We start from the raw sequence: 22835 nt of genomic DNA on the forward strand, positions 1-22835 counted from the left end.
TAGAAAGTGGTACCTTCCTTTTCCACTTGCGTGTATTGCATCATTTCTGAGGGTGAGCACCTGTCCAAATGCTTACTGGCTGTTTGTTTATGTTTCTATTGGGAAGGGCCTCTTTGTGCACCCTTTGCCTAATATTCTTTTTGGAAGGATGGGAGGTTATTTACTAGAGGCCCGGTGCATAAAAATTCATGCACTGGAGCGGGGGGGGGGGGGGGGGGGTCCTCAGCCCGGCCTGCCCCCTCTCACAGTCCAGGAGCCCTCAGGGGCGGGAGGCAACCCGGTGATCAGGGGAAGGCAACGCCCCATCACACCTCTGCTGCTGCCACTGCCAGCAGTGCAAGCCTCGGGCGGCCTTGGGTGGCTGGGCAGCTGCCATCCGAGGCTTGCCTGCACCTCAGGCCAGCCCTGGGCAGCTAGGGGGCTGAGGGGACTGGGGTCTCCGGAGGCAGGCACGCGGAGCAGCTGCATGCCTGCCACCCCAGCGGGGCTGAGGGGACTGAGCGCCACCATCTTGTGGCTGTGGGCGCTGCCATCTTTGAGGGCGGGGCAGTCAACTAGCATATTCCCTCCTTATTGGCTGTGGGCACCACCATCTTGTGTGATGGTGTGAGGGTCAATTAGCATATCCCCTCTATTAGCTAGGCTTTTTCTATTTTGGCTGTTTGCATATTTTGCAAAACTATTTCCCATTCTTCTATGATTATTTCTAAATATTTTGAATCATTAAAGCTATTAAATCTCATTATTTGAAAAATGGGAGAAAACAAAAGAAAAGTAACCTATCACATAGATGTTGCCATTTGTTAACATTTGGTGAAAATTCTTTCCTCTTAGATGCTAGTTATTGCCGTGATTGTGTTACCCATTTCTATTCCATGACTTGCCTCTAAAAGCATAACCTTCCGGAGGGATTCTAAAGGCTTTCTAGCAGGTGTCCTATAGTTCCCTCTCCTTTTTTCCTCTACACATAACATAGAATTGACCATCTTGAAACTCCGTACCCATTAAACACTAATTCTCCGTTCCCCCTCCCCCATCCCCTGCCACCCACCATTCTACTTTCTGTCTCTATGAATTTGACTCCTCCTCTAAGAACCTCATATAAGTGGAATCATATTGTGTTTGTCCTATTGTGACTGGCTTATTTCACTTACCATAATGTCCTCACGGTTCATCCATGTTGTAGCATGTGTCAGAATTTCCTTTTTAGGGCTGCATAATATTCCATTGCATGGATTGACCACATTTTGTTTATCCATTCATTCACAGATAGACACTGGATTTTTGCCACCTTTGGACTACCGTGAATAATGCTGCTATGAACATGGGTATGCAAATATATTTTCAAGTACCTGATCTCAATTCTTCTGTGAGTATTTTCTTATCATGCCCTTTTTGAGCTTTTAGGTTGCATACAGTCTCTCAATTTTATATATAGTGACGTCCTGGACATCTTTGTGTAGGAGCTTCTTGCTAAAGCACTATTCCAAAGCACTCCCTCCCCACTGCAAAAGCTTTTACATCTTGCATGTTCAATACTTTTTCTTTTTTTTTTCTCTTTGATTCCTGAAAGGCTGAACTTAACCTTGAGCTTTGCAGTGTAGCTCTGTGGAGGAACCAACCTGGGAGATCCAGCTGGTGGATTGGTGTTTGGTTTCAAGACTGACTCCTTAATAAATCTCAAACATGTAATAGGAGATGTGTGATGATGCCAGGACTCAAAATCAGTGTCCCCACGACCCAGCAGGCATGGGCATAGGGTCCAGGTGGAGATAGATGGAGGCAGATCTTCCTGACAGGGGAGAGGCAAAAAAGCTCTACGGACACGCAGTTCCTGGGCCCTGACCTTCTGCCTACCTTTCAGTGAATCTCCTCATTTAAGATCATTTGCAACTCATTTATATTTTTGCAAAACATCATGCAGCACCAACAAAACCTGTCTGCTGGCTGGATAAGGCCACAGCTGCAGATTTTAAATCTCTGAGTAAGTGTTCACCCAGCGAGATGCTAGTTGTTCCAACTCTGCTTGATTGAATAACCCTCCACCCTTGCATTGATTCAGGATACCTCCTTTATCATCCATTGTCTTGTAAATAATAGGCTATGCTTTGGGCTTACCCAAATCTGTGCCATTGATCTACTGATTCTTACAGCAGAACCTCAAGGCTTGAATGATTCTGATCATAGAATCTTGTTTAGTATTAAAAAGCATTTTACACACACACACACACACACACACACACACCTCTCACTTTATTTTCCCTAATTTTCTGACTTGTTCCACAAGTCTTGTCAGTTTTTCTAGATAAGTTTGGAATCGTTTTGCCTAAAACAACAACAACAAATCCCGAAGATGCTAGTTACTTATTTCCTGTCTCATTATAAGCTCAGTTAGGACAGCCCACTGATTTGGGGAGCAGCTCCTACTGTTTGCCTTCCTTCCCACCTCTCAGGTGGGTTTGTCTCTCCCTTCCATCAAGTGAATGGCAGGCATTCCTCCCAAACCCTGTTCACAGGGGGGGGGGGGGGGGGGGGGGCAGGGTCCATTCTGTGGCCCCGGGGAAGGTGAGGGCTGCTTCCCAGTCCTAACTAGGGGTGAGTTACCAGAAGACAGCACAGCGGGGCTTTTTGCAGAAGGATGAGCTGGTTTCTAAGAATTACAAAGAGGGTTTGGTTTCTTCCTACAAAAAAAATGGGAAGAAGAAGCAGGGCCTGAGTGTCCTGGTAGGAGGAAGGGGGAAGAGGCCTTGGGCCAGCCCGCTCCACTTTGGTGCAAACAGAACAAAGGCCAACCCACCCCAGGCACCCTGGAACCAAGCCCCTCGAATCATAAAGGCACCCATTGCCTTGCTAACGATGGCCATTTATTTTCAGTGCTTGGTCTGCCTGCCCTGCCCTGCCTGAGAGCCCTGAAGCCACAAAATAAAAACTGTTCATCTGTACCGTGACTCTGGGCAGTGGGAGTCATTGTTATGAGCTGATTTTTATAGAGGAGGTAACAGAAGTCTCTGAGCTTGGTCCTACTGCTTTCCAGTAAATTTGAACCCGGGACCCGACAGAGCCAGCATGCTTTCCCTGCTCCTAGAGGTCACCCCTCTCCACTCAACACCATCCCACAATCTCCCTCCACCCCAGCCTTCCCCAGCTTTTTGTCAGAAACAGCCCCTGCTGATTCACCAGAGCAAGATCTTGGTGCGTTTTATCTCCAACCCAAATGCCAAGAACAAATAGGGTCAATGAACATTAGTAGGATAAATGAATGAGTCTATTCAATAGACATTTGGGAAGCACCTACCACAAGCCCACAAAAGACAACAGGATGCAAGAATGACAAGACAGACACAGTCCCTGCCCTCTTGGATCTAACACTGCAGAGACAAGGCATCCACTCTGCTTGATTCCTGCTGGCTGCCTCTCGGCACCTTCGACAGTGCTTGGCACTAGGTGCTCTAAAAATACTGGTTGGCAGAAGGAAGGCAATGAGACTGGAGGAGGTGTTCAACAGGCCTGTGTACAGTACACACTTGATTACGTAATAATATTTGCACACAACCCTGCAGTTATGAGCTGGGACACAGGAGAGAAAGACATCCCTGCCCTCACTGTGGTTACACGGAGGCAAAAATGCTCTGAGCTGGGAGAGGGACAGAAGAGGAGCTTCTAGAAGGCTTGAGAGGGCCCAGGCATTTAAATGGGCAGACAAGTGCCCACCCAGCTCCACAGGTGGGTTCCTGTATGCTCTAGGTTTCTCTTCTACAGGGAAAGGGCATGGGTAAAGTAGTGGTGGCATACCAGGGGCAGAGATGTCCTGAATCAGAGTGCCAGAGATGCTCCCCCAACTCCAACCTGCAGGCTAGGGCATCTGGAGCTTCACAGAAGGCATGCTGGCTTTCACGGGACCAGTGTTTCTCCAGCCTTAAGCAAGTGTCCTGCCACCACCAGCAATCTGGGATAGGAAGAATGCAAAGAAAGTTGCCTGGACCATTGGACATCAAGGCTGTCGAGGAACAAGGAAGTTGGCAATTAGAAACACTAGTAATCAGGGACCAGGGACCAGAGATGATGACGACTAAGGTCAGAAGGAGTCATTGATCAGGGACACATGGCTAGAGAGACTTGTAATTAGAGATGGTGTAATCATGGGGAAATGATGTCATTCATGATCAGAGAGGGTAATGGTCATACATGAAGGATCAGGAGGCAGTGCTCAGAGATCTTGGTGATCAGAATGATTGTTAATTGGCTATATCAATCATTGATCAAGAACACAAAGGACCAAGGTGACAGGAGTATTAGGATGAAAGCATTTGGTGCTCATGTTCTTGATGAGCTATTGGTGATAAGATTCAATGACTGAAGACATCCAGGGACCTTGGTGGTGTGTGATCTACTAGGGATCAACAGCATCAATGACTGGAGAATTTGATGACCCGAGAGACAGGTTACTGGTGATTCCAATGACGAGGAAGGTTGGTGATCAGTACTACAGGTGATCAGCGGTATAAGAAATATTGGTCCTGGGGGCCTTGGAAGATAAATAAATTCAACAATCACTGATTTGGACACTACAGACTGTGGTAATCAGCATTGACCAGTCATGGGTACTGGTAACCAGAGTCACTCGTGACCACATTGACAGTCAGAAAATTTGATGCTAAGAGGATTCTATGGTCAGGGACATTTTTGGTTAGAGATGTTGGTGATTGGAGACAAGTGACCAAACACATTGTTAAAGAGACATTGGTGATGAGAAATAGTATGATCAGAGATCATGTAAGTGTAATCTCATCTATCATTGATTAGAAAAACATTGATCAATGACAATGGTGATCATACTTCTTGATGACCTAGAGCATTAGTGACAGAGCGAGCAACACCTTGATGCTTAAGTGGTAAGACACAGTGGTGATCACAGAGATGGTAGGTAGAAATACTGAGGACACAGACAGTGGTCATCAGAGACATTGGCAAACAGACACATTGAATAGATATTGTTGAACAGATATGCTGATGAGAACATTGGTGATGAGAGATATTCATGATCACACATATACTGGTGAGCAAGCAGTCATGGTAGACACTGGTGATGTCAGTGATCAGACACAGCATCCATCAGTGGCATTGACGAAGTATTGGTAATTAAGTAATGGCGACCAGTTGTTAGTAATTAGATGTCTATGATCATAGGCTCTGGTGTGATTGTCATTGAATCACTGACATTATCATTGACCATTGAATAGTCATAGCTATCTCTGTTGACCAACATAATGGATTAAAGAAGACAGAAGTCAATGACATTAGTGATCAAATACATTAGTAATCAGGTTTGATAATGAATGGGAATATTGGTGACCAGCTAGCTCAGAAACAAAAACTGAACAGTACCTGAGAGGAAGTGAATGTGAGGTCAGTGCAGAATGTGAGTCTGCAAGAGCCCCAATTGAGCCCTCAAAAAAAGGATTAGTGTGTGGACCAAAGGCCAGAGAAGCCACAGCCACCCTCTCCAGTAGCCACCCAGCCACCAGGACCCTCAGTTAGGTAATAATGAGGAAATTCAGATGGAAGCAATTCAGAAGATTATCTGAGTCCCAGCCAGATAGGGCCCCAGCTCCTATTCCAGTTTTTCCCTCCAAATCACTGGGCTATAGAAGCAGTTCAGCTTGACTGCTAATTTCCATGCCTGGGACTCGGTTGTTCCGGGAGTCCATAAGACAGGACAGAAGCATTCACAAAAAGTATTTTATTATTAACAGTATTCACTTTAAAGGAATAGAAGGGTAGCATATAATTTTTACAGACAACATATAAATGTTGTACATAATTAACAATAACTTAGTTCACTAATCCAAAATAAAACAAGCCAAATGAAACATAAAAACAGAAAATACTGCCGATTCTTCTTATGTGGATGCTAGTCCAAAATAAGTTACTTCTGGTGGTGGTGCCCCCAGCAGCAATCAACGGCCCATATTGCACTTGGTCAACTACATCAGCACAATCCTCTTCCTGGGCACGGCCCTCTCCAGCTGCCACACCCCACCACCACCCCATACAGAATCTAAGCTCAGGCAGGGTTATGTACAGCTGTACCTTGGGAAGGATCCAGCCAGCCACAGCAAAGCAGAGCAGAACCCAGGTCTCCTGGGACCCAAGCAGGTTCATGGCCTCTCCTTAGGTCCTAGCCCTGACTCACCCCCAGCTCCTGCCTTTGCCACCTGCCAGACCAGCCCGGAGAAGCCAAGAGCAGCTAAGGCCCCGTCCCTGGCCCCCAGCTCCCCGTTCTAGGGCTATGGGATCCAAGAACTTTTCCAAAAATAATTGCGAAGCTACAGCCTTGATTTGTAGGTTTTATTCCTTTCCATAAGAAAGGCTTCTGTGGCAAAGTACGTTTGACTGGACCCAAAAAGAGTTTAAAAATAAAACAACTCATCAGCGAGTTAAGCTTATGCAGTCTTTTAAAATATTTTTTCTTTTGTCTCATAGTGGGAGGGAAGGGGGTCGAGGGGTTAGCAGAAAAAGGATGTATGTACAGGGGTCCACCTGGCAGAGGAGGCAGGCGGTAGCTCAGCTGTGAAGGGGACACAGACCACACCAGCTTCAGCCTCAGAGCCAGGGGAGCGAGCTGGGAGACATTTCCCCTCGCAAGAAAACGTTGTTTCCTTCCTGTGACCCAGCCCTGGCCTGGGAATCTATGTAAGACTGTGATTGTCTCTGCCCTCCAGGGCCCATCAGCAGGGCACACACTGGCTCAGCCTCCCGTAGGCCATGACCCCTCTAGATTGGCGAGGCCCAGCCTGGAGTTCAGCATTTCAGAGCCGGAAGCCCCAGGAGAAGGTGTGGGCTAAGTCCCTCACAGATCTGCCCCCGGAGCCCTGGCAAGTGCATGACAGGCCAAGCGGAGGGAGACCAGGAGCACCAGGGGCAGCTCAGACCTCTCCCAGTCTTTGCGAGAAACAAGAGTGAAATAAGTTATTTCTGCCTACTCCTTTTTCCTTCTAAAAATGGTTTCCTTTGTTTGTCCCCTACTCCCTCCTCCTCTCTTCATAAAGTTGTCCTTTCTGCTCTCCAACAATTGTCCGTGATGGAAACCCCACCTGGGTAGCAGCTGGGCTGAGGCCACCCCTCAGCCCCAGTAAGAATCTTCATAGTGACCTGCGATTGCCGAGCAGAGCACCCACAGGTGGGGCAGCGTGGGGCTCGGGCTGGGCTGACAGGAGAAGCATCAATCTTTGGGGAAGGGCAGACAGGTAAGGTTTTGGTTCACCCATCCTTGGAGCACCCAGCCTTGAGCTGCAGGCCACCTTCCTCTGCATCCATCTGTCCATTCGTGGAGGGCTGTCCCTAGCCCATGGCGGTCACCATGCTGGATGGGTGGGGGTGGCCAAAGGAGAGGCTGGAGGAGGGATGGATGGGTGTTGGGGTGGGCAAGATGTGTCCCGAGTGGCTGAAGGGTGGGAGGTGGCCAACAGGTGCCATATGTCCGGCCAGGGTGGCGGCGCTAAAGGGGGAGGCCTTCTCCTGCATACACTTGGACAGCTCCTCGAAGCACTCTGCCCCCTTCTTGTTCTTCTTCGACTTGTTGGACATCTTCCGGTTCCGAGTCTGGATCCCTTCCTTCTTCATGGTCAGTGGCCTATTCACCTGGGGGCAACCACAAAGCCTTCAGGGAGTCAAGTTCCCTTCCCAAAGCAAGACCCCCACCCCCTACTTGGCTTGGGGCAGAGGCAGGCCTGGGCTGGGACCCCCCCCCCCCACCCCCACCCCCATCCCCTAAGCCCACGTAGTCCTGTCACCAGCACTGCCCCAGTTTCAGGAAGGGCACTTAGCACTGTGAGGCTGACCTGTACCCTGCTGGACACTGAGCCCCCTAAATTCCAGCAGTGCCTCCCCAACTACACAACCCAAACACTCCCCCACTTTTGTGTGAAACAGAGTTGTTGGGCCTGCTGTGGAGAACACACCTCTAGCCAGCTTGCCCTCTGATGGGAGCCCTCTGGAGCCCAGGGCTTTCCCAAGCCACGCCAAGCTGCAGAGTGGCTGGGCCTCTGCCTGGCAGCACAAAGAGCAGCGGTCCCTGGGGAGGGGTGGGCAGGGCGGCGGGCGGACTTACATTGTGCAGCTTGTAGTAGAGGCCACAGGCATTGCAGACAGGGTCCCCATTGGCGTTTCGGCGCCATAAGGTGGTGGTTGTCGTCTGACAATTTGCACAACAGGTGCCAGCTCTCCTAGCAGCAGACTGGGAGGGGAGGGGCAGCGTCAGCAGGCTGGGCTCCCACGCCCCACCTCCACCAGCCTCCCTGACCCTTGCCCCACCCCCACCCTGCCCCCACTGACTTCGCCAAAGAGCCTAAATCCTTAAGGAGAATGGAGGCACCTCAGAGCTGTGGACATGTAGAATTTGAGATCTAGACAATCACAGAACTTTAGAATAAAGAACTCTCAGAAGGCTGATCTCACTACCAACGGGTTTCGAGAGCTGGAAGGGAAAATCAACTACCTCCTGGATTCAACAAACAATCTGACTCTGAAAATGGGGAAACTGAGGCCCCTGAGAAGTGCTCTTTATTTTTGGTCCTCCTAGAGTCCCTGGGTCTGGAGCTGCTTCTGTCTCCTCCCGCAGGACTCCCCTCAAAATCCATAATTCTGGGCAGCGTCCTGCCTGAGGGAAGGCGGGGCAGGGGCGTGGGGAGGGGAGTGCGGACCCTGTGGCTGCCCAGGGTGGAGATGTAAAATGTTTCGGGTGTCTCACTCAAGCCGAGCTGTCCAACACAGTAGCTACTCGCCACTTGTGACGACTAGACTAAATTTCCATTTCATAAAAGTAGAAATCCTGTTTCTCCCATTGCACTGGCTACATTTCAAGGAGTCCATAGTCACAGCATCATGGGCTGGAGCTTACCATAGTGGACTGTGCAGACCTAGAACATTTCCTTCATTGTAGGTTTACTGGACAATGCTGGTCTTTCTATTCAACCCCTTGTACCCCAAACCTCAAAGTCCTAACCGCCCCCAGGCCCTCAAGGAATGCAGGACAGAGGTGGTCAGGCAATGAGTGTCTGATTTCTGGAGAAGGGAGTGAAAGGCTGGCAGGAGAAGGCCACAAAGTCTTTATCCAAGAAAATAGATTCCTTCTCCCGGTGCAACCAGTGCCAGCCCCACAGTCACAGAGAACTGCGGGCAGCAGGGGTGGGGGCGGGGGCCAGGGCCAGCAGAGGCTGGAATGGCCGCCGGGGGCCTATGGACTGCAGTCTCAGAGCCGGGAGGGGTGAGGGTGAGTAAGCAGCCTGAAGCTGGAATTCTGACTCAGGGGCCAACACTTTAGCCTCCATCCCTACCCGGGCCCTCACCCCGCCCTCACTGCAGGGGGGAAAAGGGGGCCCCCCAAAGCGGCGAGAGTGATTTAAGCCTCATAAATCACTTCGCCCTGAAAAAATATATTTATTATTCTTAGCATTTTACACATTATTTGCAAAGTGGAGCGTATTAGAAATTTCAAAACAGCCCAGCGAGAGGCAGGACTGAGCCGAGGAGAGACTCTAAAAACTCGCAGAGTCCGGAAACAGATACACGAAGTTTCCTTATCTTCAGGCTGCAGATGTCCGGATAGGAAACTCCGGCAGGAGATCCGAAAGGGCATTTTTTTTTTAAATCGCTCAAATGAAAATACACAGTATAGGTGTCTCCATGGAAAAATAATAAAGGGCAGGTTTTTTTGGTGGCTGGTGTGTTTTATTTAAATAGGCATGAGGCGCTTGTGAGAGAGCTGCCCTAAGCCACAGGGAAAATTACTTCATGGCCCTATTTTTAAAAAGAGTTAAACAGAGGCCAGGGCCCTTGGACACTCAACTCTCGGTATCCCTGAACGGGGTGGGGGTGAGGGTCCCTGACCGGCTGCCGAGGAGGAAATCTGGCCTGAAAAAAAAAATCTGGCCGGAGAGAAGGGCAACCCCAACCGACATCCAAGTGATTTTAATGATAAAAGGTCTGAAGTGGCAATCATCTGCGTTTGAAGGCTTCTCTGTTGTTCTTGTTTTTTTTTAAATTAACTGTCAGCTCCCGCCCAGGTTAGCTACCAGGGTGCCGCCCGCCAGCCTGCTCCCCAGCACCGGCTCCCCCCTCGCCCCACTGCCTACCAGTCTCCGCTTCGGCTTGATGAGCGGCCGGTTCTGCCCGTTCATCTTGTGGTAGAGCCCGCAGGCATTGCACAGGTAGTGGCCGGTGCCGTCTCGCCGCCAGAGAGGAGTGGCCGTGGCCCCGCAGTTGACACACTCCCGGCCTTCTGAAGGGGGACAGGGAGAGACACCAGCCTGCTTAACCGACAAGGTCACGGAAGACAGTCGGTGGGCGAGCGGTTGCCGATCCGGCAGCAGTCCCCTCGGCCAGGCTGCTTCAGGGGAGGTGACTTCTAGTCCCAGTCCCGACGGGGAAAGGGAGCCAGGGGATCTCCCCCAAGGAGCCGGGTGCAGAGACCTCATCTCCCTCTTCAAAAACCTCTCTGGGCGAAAGGGAAACCGGGCGGAGGGAAAGCGGGCCAGGGCCCCAGGGGTTCTCCACATGGACGACGAGGAGAGGGTATTTACAAACTTTGTCACTGGCAGGGCCGTGACTGGAATCACCTGGCTGGCCCCGGAGGCTCCGGGCCCCCTTTCTAGTTCTCTTTTGTGTCTCTCCTATCCCCACAACCGCATCCGCTACCTACTGAGTCTGCTCCACGTCTGTGCCCTCAGCCTTTACCCTGACTTTCTGCTCTCAGTCCAGGGTAACATCCTTCTCTCCCCCCAAACCCCCTCTTCTGCTGAGGCCCTACATTTCAGTCCAGGACTCAGAGCGAAGTTGTGCTTTAAAATAAAATAAATAATAAGCCCTTTCGTTTTTAGGCTAAGTTGTTTTAGGTTTTTTGTTTTGGGTTTTGTTTTGTTTGCTGTTGTTTGCTTTTTGTTTTTGTTTGTTTTGTTTTTGTTGAAAGACCATCTGGAATTCAAATAGAAGGTAAAACAAACGTGGGAGAAAGGACTAATTAAAGGCCAGCTAGCTGGTCTGAGCAGAACAGGGACTCGGAAGTGAGACGAAGATGGGTGCAGGTGGCAGCTTCGGCGATCAAACGGGGTAACTGCTCTAGCATCGTGTTACCCGGGACATTTTTCCACATTTAGTTTAACTAAATTGCCAGTATATATGGGCAAGAAAAGGTGTGTCCTGGACTTGGGAGTACGTTTGTAAAATCTTCCTTTCCCCAGCTTAAAAGAATTGGGAAGGATGCAGCGATAGGACTCCCACGCTAGCCATGGTTTCTGCTCTACGAAGGCCAGATTCTTGGACAAATCCAACTTGGCCCCAGCAGCTCCTCCTGCGAAGGGGCAGAGGCACCTACAGCTTCATCCCTTCACTCCAGCCCTCAGGGAGGGAGAGTAAAGGGCACGCCAGGGGCGGGGAGCATGAACAGGTTCTGGAATTTTGCTTTGGGGAAATCTCCCAAGGAGATCAGGAGCCACAGAAATCCCAAGATCGGACTGATCTGAGTTGGAGAACCGGATTCCTTAAAGATCTGGAGCCTTTGGAGTGCACACGCTCACAAACACACGTATACACACATATACACGGCCTCTCTGCTCTCCCCTGCACATTGCCTTCTCTCACACTGAATCTTCACTTAAGATTCAGGGAGGGGAAGGGGGAATTTCCCTTCTGTGGTCTGGTCTGGCATTGGCCAGCCTTGGAGGGAAAGGTAAGGAATGGGGAAGAAAAGTGAACTTTGGGGGCCACAAGGAACACTTGAAGGCAAATGTTTTAGGACCCCCTCTCCCCCACTCTAGGCTCTCAGGCATCTCTTGGGGATCTTAGAAAGGGACATCATGCATCCCCAGACCTGGGAGCCTGACACCGCCCCCTCTCCTAGACCACAGCCTACACCGCCCCACCCCAACCACCACCCCACAAAACACAAACTGCCCCCACTTTCACGAGGTCCCTAGCACCTGCTTTTACCTGAGCAGGAGCGTGCCTTGCTGCGCTGCTTAGGGGTGAAGCTGGAGGCAGGACCACCCAGGAAGCCTCCAGGGTGGAAGAGTCCGCTGCTGTAGTCGTGGGTGGCAGCCGGCACGTAGGAGGGGTAGGTAGGGATGGGGTGATGTGTGGCAGGCTGGGTGCCCATGGCAGCCAGGCCTGGGCGCAGGGGGCTGCCGCTTTCCATCTTCATGCTCTCGGCCAGGGAGACTTGGTACTTGACACCATCCTTGTCCTCCCCCCGGGCAGCACTACCCCCTGCGGAGGAGGAGGCTGGGGAGGCAGCCCCCGTGGCGCTGGGGTCAGGAGACACTTCCTTGGGCGGCGTGGGTGGGAAGCCGAAAAGGTGGGAGCCAGAGTGGGCGGCAGTGGGGGTGAGGGAGGCCACCGAGCCCCCACTGCCTCCCCCGCTCCCGCCCCCCGCCCCTGGGTACACGGAGAGGGGGCCTCCGGGGCCTCCAGCAGCCGAGGGGTGCAGCGGAGTCTTGGAGAAGGGGCTCACGGTCCAGGGGTTGTGGTGGTGCGCTGCGGCCGCGGAGAGGGCTGCTTTACCCCCGTCCAGCCATGGCAGCCCCGGGCTGTGCAACAAGTGTGGACGGCACATCTGGCCTCCGGTGAGGCGTGCTGAGGGAGGAGGGAGAGGGGTTAGGACACAGGGGGTGTGGGCCCGGCCAGGACACGGGTACACAGGGCCACAACACACACAGCCGCTGGCAGTAACCCCCTCCCCAAAGAAAACCAGAAGTGGAACCACCGGCAAAAGTCAAGAGCGTCTGTCCGGCGTTGGAGGACAAGTGGCACAGAAGGACCCTCGCGGGACAAGGCCTAGCGTGAACCCCCCGGGGCCAGCTGGAAACGGGCAGAAACCCTGCGGGACCCAAGAGGCCGCTGCCTCCACCTTTCCCGCCCCGATTCCTCTGCGGCTTCGATTCCTGTGGATCCCACATCCGGGAAGCAGGCGGCCGGGCCCTCCTCCCCTTCCGCGCCCGGCGCGCGGCGCCAGAGCTCCCCGTCACCCACCGCCATGGGCTCACCGTGCGCGGGGCTGTAGGAGACGCGCGCCCGCGCGTGGGCCGGGTTGGCGTAGTAGGGGTTGCCCTGCGAGTCGAGGTGGTTGAAAAAGACGTCCACTTCGTCCGGAGGCAGCAGCTGCGCGGGCTCCATGTAGTTGTGCGCCAGGCCCGGGTGGTGCGAGTCGGGGTGCTGCGCGTTCAGCACGGCCGGGTGCGCCATCCAGCGCGGCTGCTCCGGCGCCACCTCCATCGCGGGCGGCGGAGGCTCGGGGTGGGGCGGAGGCGGCAGCGGCCCTGCACGACGGAAAGGGGCATGAGGAACGCGGCCACAGCCCGACACCCCCAAAGTCCCGTCGTGCGGCGCCCCGTGTGCGGCTCACCCAGCGGAGCTCGGCCGCCGACCAGCCTCGGGCGGCAGGAACGCTCAAAGCTCAAAATGAAAGGAAGGTGAGGGAGGGGGCTCGGCCACGCACACGCACACGGTGACCGCTGGCCTCACAGCCACACGCCCGTGCACACGGGTCCCACACGAAGACGGCACCCGGCACGAGTTACCCCCGCAAACGCCCACAGCCGCACTTTAGACACGCTCACACTGAACCCCCACCTTCCTTGGACACTAGCACAGACACAGACTAAAAGTTGGAGGCAGGCGACCGGGCATGGACGGGGCACATGATCCTAGCGACACGCACACACCTACACTTGGCGCCACATGCACTTATTGACTTGGTCCCCCACCCCCCACACGCACACGCAGCCCCGGCGGCGGAGAGCCAGCCCCTCCCGCGCGCACTGCCGGGCAGCGCCATCAGCACCTCTCCGGGGCGCCCCGAAGCCGGCACCCGCAGCCCCACCCCGGCCTCGAGCTCCCGCAGAGACCTCCCCGAGCTTGGCGCGCCCCGAACCCCCAGCCAGCCTTCGCACCCCAAACTTACACACGCAGCGCCACGGGGAGGGAGAAGCGGCCTGGGGGAGGGGGCAGCACCGCGGGAGCCCGGGGTGAAGGGCCCCAGAGGCAGAGCTCAGACGGCTGGCGTGGCTCACGGGGTAGGAGCGGGGGACAGCGCGAGCCTCGGCCCTTGGCCCGCCCGGCTCCGGCCCCTCGGCATCCTCTGGCCGCCCTGGCGCCAGCTCCGACTCCAGCACAGACATGAAGCGGGGGCCGCGCACGCCTAAGAAGCCCGCGCCAGCCAATCACCGCCGCACGCCGCCCAGCCTCCGCCCCCCATTGGCTGTGCCTCCGGCCGGGCCTGCCGGACTCCCGGGCTGACCCGCAGGCGGGCCCCCTCCTCCCTCGGGTCCCCTCCCAGCGCCCTCCCTGCGGTCCCTGCAGCCACCCCCCAGGCCTCGCACCCCCGCCAGGACCCTCACCTCGCAGGCTGCCCGGGCCGCCGCCCTCCTAGCGCGGACACTCCCGAACCCCCTAACCTCTGGGACCTCCTCCAATCACCAACCTCCAGCGGGGGGCCCCCTCCGCGGGAGCCCTGCGGTGCACGCTCTGGGCGTCCGGGTGTCCTCCTCCCCGGGAGTCCAGCCCTTCCACATTCTCGGATCCCACCTCCTTTGCCGCCGAACGTGGCCAGTCCAAGGCCAACTCCCTACCCAGACCGTTCCGCCCCCCAACTCTGGTGCTGGGGCGGGGCGGGGGCGGGGGGAGACAGCTGCGGGACAGCAGGAGCGCTGAGGGGCATGAATATGAATTGTGGGATCCCACTGGGCACCTGGGCTTCGGACACGAGGCCACTTGGGACTGTGCTTGACCCGGTGGAGGTGGCCCGGCCAGCCGCTCCCAGAAGGGGAGGAGGGTCCCCTTCCCGGGCGTGGCCTTCGAAGACCAACAGGCCGAACTGCCTGAGGCGAGGCCGTGGAGCCCGGGACTGGCGCCGGCGCCGGCTCGGAGACGCCTGGGGCAGGGGAGGCATTTTGCTCCCGGGTTCCCGCGGGCGGCCCCTGGGGAGAGGAGAACTCCGTCCCGGCGTCACCTGGAGCTGCTCCCCACACACCTCCGGTCCAGAGACCCAGCTCTGCGGGCCGAGTGGGCCCGTGCACACACCTCCTGGCTTTCTCCCATTGCACAGGGAGGACCGAGGCTCCGAGGGAACCTATGGCCGAGGAGGGGGTCGGGAACAAAGACATTTGGGGGGGCTGAAGTGCAAGGGTAATGGGGAGTATTCAACGTCCTCCAGCTCCTCTTCTCCCGCCGGGTCCACGGCTCTCACGGTAGATGCCCGGAGGGATCCCAGGTGGGTCGGGGGCAGGGGGAGGGCGGGGTCCGGGACACCCCCGGGAAGGGGGGAGGGGCGGCAGGATTGACAGTCGGTAATTGGGTAACTGGAGGCGGCTTCTTCGGCCGGGCGGCCCCGCCACCGCGACGCCGGGCCCCTGACGTCACCCGATTCGCCAGGAAATGAACTTTTTAATAATCCGAGAGGGAGGAAAGCCCTCGGTCCCCTCGGTTCGGGGGGCGCCCGGCCCGGCCCAGATCCACGCGCGCGCCTCCGTCTCCCTCTCGGGCTAAGTGTGGGCCGCGCCAAAGGGTCGCGGGCCGGGACCGGGAGCCTCCTCCCGCCTCTGGGTCTCGCCGCGGCGCAGGTAAAGGAACGGGAGGGGTCTCAGAGCCCCATCCGGCTGGGAACCGGCGCGTCTCGGCCCTGGGAGACCCGCCTGCCCCGACCGGCCGCTGCGCCTTCCGCTCCCATCCATTCTGGCGCGCGCGGGGCCCAGGCTTCTAGGAACTCCGCTCCGCGGGAGAGGACGCCGGCGCCCGCCGGGTCAGCGCGCCGGGGCCGGGAGCGGGGGCGCCCGCGGGCACCGGGCCTCCACGGCCGCGGCCGGCAGGTGAGGGGCCTCCCAGCGACGCGCGAGGTCTGACCGGACCCGCCGTCTCCGTCCGTCCGTCTCTCCTTATCTTTAGTTTTCGATTCTTCATCAGCGCGTAAAATGCGATCGCCGCGAAGCCTCGAGCCTGTTTGGTGACCCTGGAGCCTAGCGGGAGCGTCTCAAAGACAACGCAACCCAGGGACCACCGCCCGTGGCCGGCCAGCGGCCCCACGCGAGCTCGGATCCGGGACTCGGCGTGAGAGGACGCCGGCCCGTTGGCCGGCTACGGGGCCATTAACGCCGGAGTGGAACGGAAGCTTCCCTCGGGGCCGTGATCGGCGCCTCGGTTCGCAGGGAGGTGGCCGCTGCGAGCGTTTGGAAAATCAGGTAATTCGACTTTTCCTCCCAAAGGCGCAGTTCAAATTACCACCCAGTTGGGGGGGCGGGGGTCTGCAATTTTCTCACTGCGAGCTCCGCTTCAAGCTCCTCCGGTGCAGCCCGAAGACCCTCCGGGGCAGCGTCCTGGACACCGCAGGGGTGGAGGTGACCGGCCGGGCCGACCGCCCGCCGGAGCGGCTACCCGCCGGCCCAGCGCAGAACGGGGCGCGGGCGGGGATTTAATTACCCTGCTCGGCGGCTCAGAAAATCGCCTTGCAGAGGAGCTGAGCAGGGCAGTTAAGCAATGCTTGAGCAGGGGCCTCAGGAGATCCGCACCGGCCTCCCTCCCGCTATCCGGGCCTAAAGAAAAAAACGGAAAAGGGAGCCCCGCCGGGCTCCTCGAGGCCCTGGGGTTGCCGTCCCGAAAGGCAGGCAGGCCGGCAGCGGAGGCCTCCGCTTGCATGGGAGCGCGTGCGTTGGACGCGGGACTGCTGTGTTCTCCCGAAGGAACGAACCCGCCTGGGAGAGAACAGCGCGGCGCCAGGCAGCAGGACGCCCAGCTGACCAATAAAGGGACTGCTCTGCAGCCAGCCTGTGCCAGACAGACAGACCGACACCAGCCAGACGCCTTGTGCACTAGCAGCGGGGGCCATCCTATCACTTCTGCCCAAGCAAGCGTCTCAGGAGGGTCAGGGCAGCCCTCAGGAACCGCAGGGTCGGCCTGAGGAGGGCAGATTTATTTCCGTTCAGGGCCTCGGACTCCCGGGCACCTTCAGAGGGACACGCTCCCGTTTTTGTTTTTTGGGTTTTTTGTTTGTTTGTTTTTGTTTGCTTGGTTGGTTGGTTTGTTGTTGTTCGTTCTCAAGAGTTGTTGCGAATGCGGGGCGGCTGCCTTTTGATCGCTCTCGGATGTTGCATGGAAACAAGATTTCGCGAAGGACCGGGAAAGCACAACAACAGAACTGAATTTTCTGACGCCTTTCCACGTGACCCGAGTTGCCCCCAGCGAAGTGTGGGTCGGCACAACCCGAGATGCTTTTGCGGGAGAGCTGGGGAGGAGGGATCCGAAGCCTGGTCTATAGGGTCTCACTTGCCTGGGTCGGGCTGTGGCTGCCCCGGTTTTACCGGCCCCACGTAGCACTTTCCTGGGCACCCTTTGTTTAAACTTCGCTTATCAGAGGCAGGCGGCCCCTCTGGGACCATAAGTTTGCCCTCTTTGTAATCCAAGTCTTCTCGCCTTTTCCTATGGGCACCTAATTTGCTGGCAGGGAGAGGGGGTGGAGGGTTTCAGGGTTCAAAGAAATCCGTTTGCTTAGGGACTGCCTTCTACAGGGATATTTAATTTGCAACACAGCGACCTCCCAGCCCCACACCAGCAATGCGTCTTGAGGGGTACTGTGGAGGAAGTGGGGGCCTCTTTAGCCAGAGGGGTTCAGAAGTCTCCTCTAGGGCAAGGCCTCAGACCTGTTCAGGTCACTGTTGTCCCTCCAATAGGGAAATCAGGGCTCCAACAGCCCCTACTGTTCTTTGAGCTTCACTTCCAGCCCCCAAATCTGACGGCTCCCTCTGCTCTGGCCTCCATGCTGGCTCTCTCATCCTATCAGTCTTCTGGGCCCCTTTGAATCGCAAGGATAGAAGCCTGATGTTCCGAGGGCTCAGCACCTGGGGTGGAGGCACCTGGGAAATCCTGTATCTCCTTACTCAGTTCTAACCCCACATCCAAGCCGCGGCCTCCCCAAGAGGTCCTGCTGAGCCGGCCCCTTCCACGGACAGCCTCCGTTTACTCGGAGCGGGGTGGCCCGGCCGCACCGACAACTGGTAAATCCGTTTCGTTAGACTCAATTTGTCTGCAATTTGTCAGCCCGGCCGGGGAACGCTCTCCGTACGCCGGGCAGCCGCACTGGCCCTACCTGTTTCTCGAATCCTGCCGACTCCTAAACGAGTCCCAGCGCGAAGTGCCTGCGAAGACCCAGCGCTCACGGCCAGATGTTCCCGACCCCGGCCGGCCGAGAGACGTGGCTTTTTCCAAAACAACGGATTTCCTTCCGTGTTTTCAGGGAAAGGAGCGGCGGCCACGCCCGGGGGCCCTGAACGTCGGACCTCTCCCCTCGCGGTTGGGGCCACCTGGAGTTCAAGCCCGGCCTCCACGCAAGGATTCTGATGCCAGTCGTCCAGACCCCATCTACACCCCGGCGGCGGCGGATCCCTGAGCCCCTGGTGGCCCATTCTCATTGAAATCCCACTAAAAGGATTCCGACTCCAGCTTGGGGCGGGGGAGGGGGGACTTTCAGACCCCGCGATCTCCCCCACCCGAACCCCAACCACACAGGATAAAGGGCCGCGGGGCGCGGCGCTCGAAGCGCGCGCTGGAGCAAGCCGGGTTAAGCCTCGCAAAGCCGGCGCACGGGACCGGCGGGCAGGTGCAGTCGCGGCTCCGCGGCCCGGCTTGGGCACCCGCCGCGGCGGCCCGGAGGTGGGGGGTGGCCGAGACAAAAGCCCCAGCTGGGGGGCCGGGAGGGCGCTTTGGGAGGCTCTGGGAATAACCCGGGCCCAATGGCTCCGTCTGAGAATTGGGAAGGCGAGAGGCCCGAGGTGGGCCTGCTGTTTCCAGTTCCCCAAATACTCCCCCAGGTTTAGACCTGGGTAGGCAGGGCAGCTGGTAGGGCGATCCCGGAGGACCACGTGTCAGGGGCCACAGGGCCGGGGAGACCGTGCGATTCGGGGCCGGTGGGTCGAGCCTGGGGGGCTGGAAGGGCCCTGGGCAGGCTGAGGCAGGGGACTTACCGAGCAGGGTGCGGCGACGGCGCCCCCGGGCGGACGGGGTCAAAGCGGAGCCAGGCGCACAGCAGAATGCGGGGTTCGGTGGGCCCCCCGGACCCGGCGCGGGCCGGCGGCGTTCACCAGCAGGGCTTGGGTGTGCGCCGAGCGGCCGCGTGGTGCGCAGCGGACCGCTTTTGTCCCTCGGTGGCCCACCCGGGCCGGCTGGGATGGAGGCGACAGCAGCCTGGAGTCAGACTGGAGCGGCGAGCCCTGGCCGCGCAGGCCTCCCTACCTCTCGCTCCCGCCGCCTCTCCCTCCCCGGGCCACAGCGACCGCTGCGTTTTATTTCGACAGCACTTTGAGGGGGCGGGAGCACCGCGGGGGGTAGGAGGGTGCTCGGGTTCTGCTCTCCGTCCCCCTAGTGCAGAGACCCGCCGGGGTGGAGGGCTGGCAGGCCCTCCAGGCGCACACTCCCTACTCGCCCGTACTCCAGGCCGCTTCCATCGCAGGGACAGCGCACTCGCACCCCCGAGCGGGATGCCCGCTCAGAAAGGCCGGACATCTCTGGTCAGAGACTCTCCCGGGGCCCTCTCGGACCCTGGCCACACGCGCTCGCACACAGATGCCTGCTCCACCTTCTCCAACCCACTTCCAGTCGTGTTTGAAAGGACACACACACATTTGTGCACACAGACACGTGTTAGCTCACACAGCTGTGGCTTCGTGGACATCCTCAGCCAGGAGATCTGGGTCACGCCGACATGCACACGTGCTCACACGCAAAGGTAACTCAACACTAACTCGGGCACACACCTCCCTTCCTTCCAGGCTGATTTGGCTTTGGCTAAGTATACTCACTTTCCCTCCCCCTACCCACCCACCGGTACCCCTCCTCAATCCCACACTGCAGGGCAGACCAGAGGCTTTTTGGAGGGGAGTTTAAGGCATCTCCTCGCACAGGAGGGAGGAGAAGGGAGTAGAGGGCTTGTCCTTGGAAGGTTGTATGGAGGAGTTGGGGTGTGGGGGGGTCTTCACCTCATGGAGGCTCCTGGGTCTGTGAGCTAGTCCTTTAACTTTCAAAGCCCCGACCATGAAATGGAACTTCAAATCCCTCCCTGCTCTCGTTCCAGCTGCCCAGGAGAGAGAGTGGTCTAGGGATCTTGGGCCCAAAGAGAAAGTGTTTGGCCTTGGTAGCACTGAGAAATCTATGGTCCCAGGAAAGCAAGGGTGTGCCCTGGAGAGGGGTGTCTCTGCGCCCCCCCCCCCCGCCCCCCGCACCCCTCCAGCTGTCTGACGCTGGTGGTGACTGTTGCATGTGTATGTGCTCATGCCTGTGGGAGAATATCTGTCCTGAGTGCCCGTATGTGGCTGAGCATTTGTGAGCACATGGGAAGTTTGCAAAACAGTATATTAGTACATCCATTTCTTTCCATGGGTCCCCAAGAGCTTGTGCATTGAGTCTGTGTATTGTGGGTCCCTGAGAGGTCATGTGGGGTCTCTGAGAGTTTGTGTATTGTGTGTGGCTATTTCAGAGTGTGTCCCCACATGTGCACACAAGAGAGTCACTCTGTGGAACTGGATATATGTTCCTGCTGCTGTGTATCTGTGAGACCATTGTGTCCATGAATCATGTAATAGGAAGTGGATATTTCCAAGTGTTTGTCTATAAATTGGTATGTGTCCTTGTGTGGGTCAGTCACTGGGTATCCTGTATCTGAATCAGGGAGTGTGTGTGTGTGTGTGTGTGTGTGTGTGTTTTTAACAGCATAAGTATGGGTATGTATCATTGTACCTTTGAACTGATGATGGGAGGATGGGTAGTGTATCCAGGGAGGATGGAAAGTATATCCAAGTTGTCTGCATATCTGTTAATAGCTCCATGTATGAGCTGATGTGTGTTGGGGTGGGTGTTTGTGTATCTGGGGCGTGGGGATCTATGTGTATGAATATATCTTTCAACTATGAGTGTTTTTCTACCTAGTATTACCCTGTGTCTGTGTCTGTGTCTGTGGAGGAGTGTGTCCCTGGGTGACTCATCGTATGTGTGTCTTCTCAGATCACCCGCCATCCGCACCTTCCCTAACCAGCAGGGCAGGCAGCCAGTGGAGCTCCAGGGTGTCATTTGCCAGGGCACTTTCTGTCTGTCTGTGGGAGGGGGAGATGAGTTGATAAGGCTTATCTCCTAACACCAGCGCCATGCTGAATAACTGCTCTAATGAGGCGGCCTCCCTGAGACCACCCTCTCCCAGGGCATCCAGCCACACAGGGAAGGGCACAAGGGAGCCAGTCCTGGGGTGCAGGCACAACCCTCCCTCTCCCCATGAATCCAGCAGGGCCTGAGGAGCCACAGGGCCTTCTGTAGTTCTGTCTCATTTCCTCAGGGATGGTGGGTTCCAGGTCTTACATCGCCCCACACCAAGCCAGCTCCCTGCTGCACCAGGCTGGCCCAAACTGGCTGGAGCCTCCCAGCCTCCGGTCTTTGGTAGGAACATGGCTTTGAGAGGGCAGGCGGTGTGAGGACTGGAGATGGGAGCCATAAGGAGTGTGGGTGGATTGAGAGACATGGAGACCCAGGAAGACCAAAGGACAGGTTTTAAAAATCCACCGTGATAAAGGGCCACAGACACCGAGGGGGAGGCGGGGGGCATTTGGGGACAGACAGAAACAAACAACTAAAAAGCGGCAAAAAGGGTTAGAGAGCGCAGAACAAAAGCAGTTAAAGTGTTAACTAGAAAAGAACATGGACAGAGAGAGGGAAACAAGACAATAGGGCAACGGGGAGGAGAAAGGGCCCCAGAAAGAGGAGGGAAAGTGGGGAGCGGGAGACGGTCTGGGCAGGAAGGACAAACTGAGATAGAGAGCCGGCCGGGGGCTCAGCAGCGCGAGCGCCAACGATAGCAGGGAGACCGAGTGCCAGGTGGCGGGCGGGCCGGGAGGGCACGAGTGCAGAGCCAGCGGGCCGGGTGGGGTTGCGGAGGTGAGGAAGGCGGGCGGGGGGTCCGCGCGGGGCTGCGCCGCTGTCCCGGGTAATTTTTCATCTCGGCCGGCTAATCTTTGTTCCCAGCGAAGATAATGAATAGCCAATCGTTATCTGCCCGGCTGCTGGAGGCTGCCCGAGAATGGGGTTGTACAGGGCTGGGAATTGTTTCCAAAGTGCCGCGGAATAAATGGTGTTCCTTATCTCTGCCTTCCAGATTATCGGAGCCCTTTCAGAGCGCGCACAACAAATGCGCCCGCCATCGAATGCATCATTTACCACCGCAGATCCGCGTGCTGATGGGCAGGCAGATAGCAGTCCACGGGGGGCACGCCAGGCGCCCAGCGGCGGCACTGCTAGACTGCGAGTTGGAGGTGGGGGGAGCGGGAGACCCGAATGTGCGCCCCCACTGTGCCCGCCTCTTTGATTGGGCATGTGGGTGTGCCAGTGGATGGGCACTGAGCAAGCCAGGGAGTTGAAGTGTGTGCGCGTACGTCGAACAAGTGTGCTACCAGAAGTGCACGTGTGAAAGCCCATGCGCACACGGGTGCACACGGGTGGTGGGCCAGCGTGCTGTGAGTGCCTGGAGACGAGGCTCTTTGAGGGTGCACAGAGGAAGGGGTATTGCACAGGAGTGTGTGAGCATGCGTGTCACTCAGGGCGGGCGGGGGTGTGTGTGGGGTAAACACGGGTGTGAAGGAGTGGATGTGCAAGCCCCTGTGTATACGTGTGATGGATGTGTGGACTGTGAGTGACAATGTATCTGCCTCAAGAAGCCCTTTAGGAGTTCACACTGGAGGTGCGCGTGTGTGTTCAGGCATGAGTGTTACTCTCCTGGATGTCCTGTGCCTGCAGGCGTCCCATCCTGCTCAGCGCTTTAG

General features: G+C 56.7%; 1 protein-coding gene and 1 long non-coding RNA gene across 5 annotated transcripts; one reads left to right on the plus strand and one right to left on the minus strand.

Moving 5' to 3' along the window:
• Positions 1-5725: 5725 nt before the first annotated feature.
• On the minus strand, positions 5726-19162 carry GATA2 (GATA binding protein 2). 3 transcript variants are annotated; one of them, XM_070420754.1, is made up of 6 exons: positions 19002-19162; positions 13038-13310; positions 11986-12627; positions 10134-10279; positions 8111-8236; positions 5726-7641 (listed from the first exon to the last, which is right to left on the minus strand). In XM_070420754.1, exons 2-6 carry the CDS (start codon positions 13264-13266, stop codon positions 7342-7344), a joined length of 1443 nt encoding a protein of 480 aa, XP_070276855.1. In that variant the 5' UTR covers positions 13267-13310; positions 19002-19162; the 3' UTR covers positions 5726-7341. The 3 variants fall into 3 exon arrangements, with proteins under 3 accessions (XP_070276855.1, XP_070276857.1, XP_070276854.1); XM_070420756.1 differs by lacking the exon at positions 19002-19162 and adding an exon at positions 13955-14151; XM_070420753.1 differs by lacking the exon at positions 19002-19162 and adding an exon at positions 13397-13435.
• On the plus strand, positions 15488-20942 carry LOC139014061 (uncharacterized). 2 transcript variants are annotated; one of them, XR_011472186.1, is made up of 3 exons: positions 15488-15611; positions 15934-16226; positions 18275-20942. It is a non-coding gene; the product is annotated as an uncharacterized lncRNA (long non-coding RNA). The 2 variants fall into 2 exon arrangements; XR_011472185.1 differs by lacking the exon at positions 15488-15611 and having other exon boundaries at positions 15835-16226.
• The last annotated feature ends 1893 nt before the right edge of the window (positions 20943-22835 follow it).

The sequence above is a fragment of the Myotis yumanensis genome, unplaced genomic scaffold (assembly GCF_028538775.1).
Source record: "Myotis yumanensis isolate MYYU_CA2020_CCGP unplaced genomic scaffold, mMyoYum1.0.hap1 SCAF_7, whole genome shotgun sequence".
Taxonomy (NCBI): domain Eukaryota; kingdom Metazoa; phylum Chordata; class Mammalia; order Chiroptera; family Vespertilionidae; genus Myotis; species Myotis yumanensis.

Coding starts and splice junctions, on each gene's coding strand:
- GATA2 (XM_070420754.1), bottom strand. CDS start 13,266: ATGGAGGTGGCGCCGGAGCAGCCGCGCTGGATGGCGCACCCGGCCGTG. Junction 12,628..13,037: donor CTCCTACAGCCCCGCGCACG/GTGAGCCCATGG, acceptor CTCCTCCCTCAG/CACGCCTCACCGGAGGCCAG. Junction 7,642..8,110: donor TCTACTACAAGCTGCACAAT/GTAAGTCCGCCC, acceptor GGTTGCCCCCAG/GTGAATAGGCCACTGACCAT.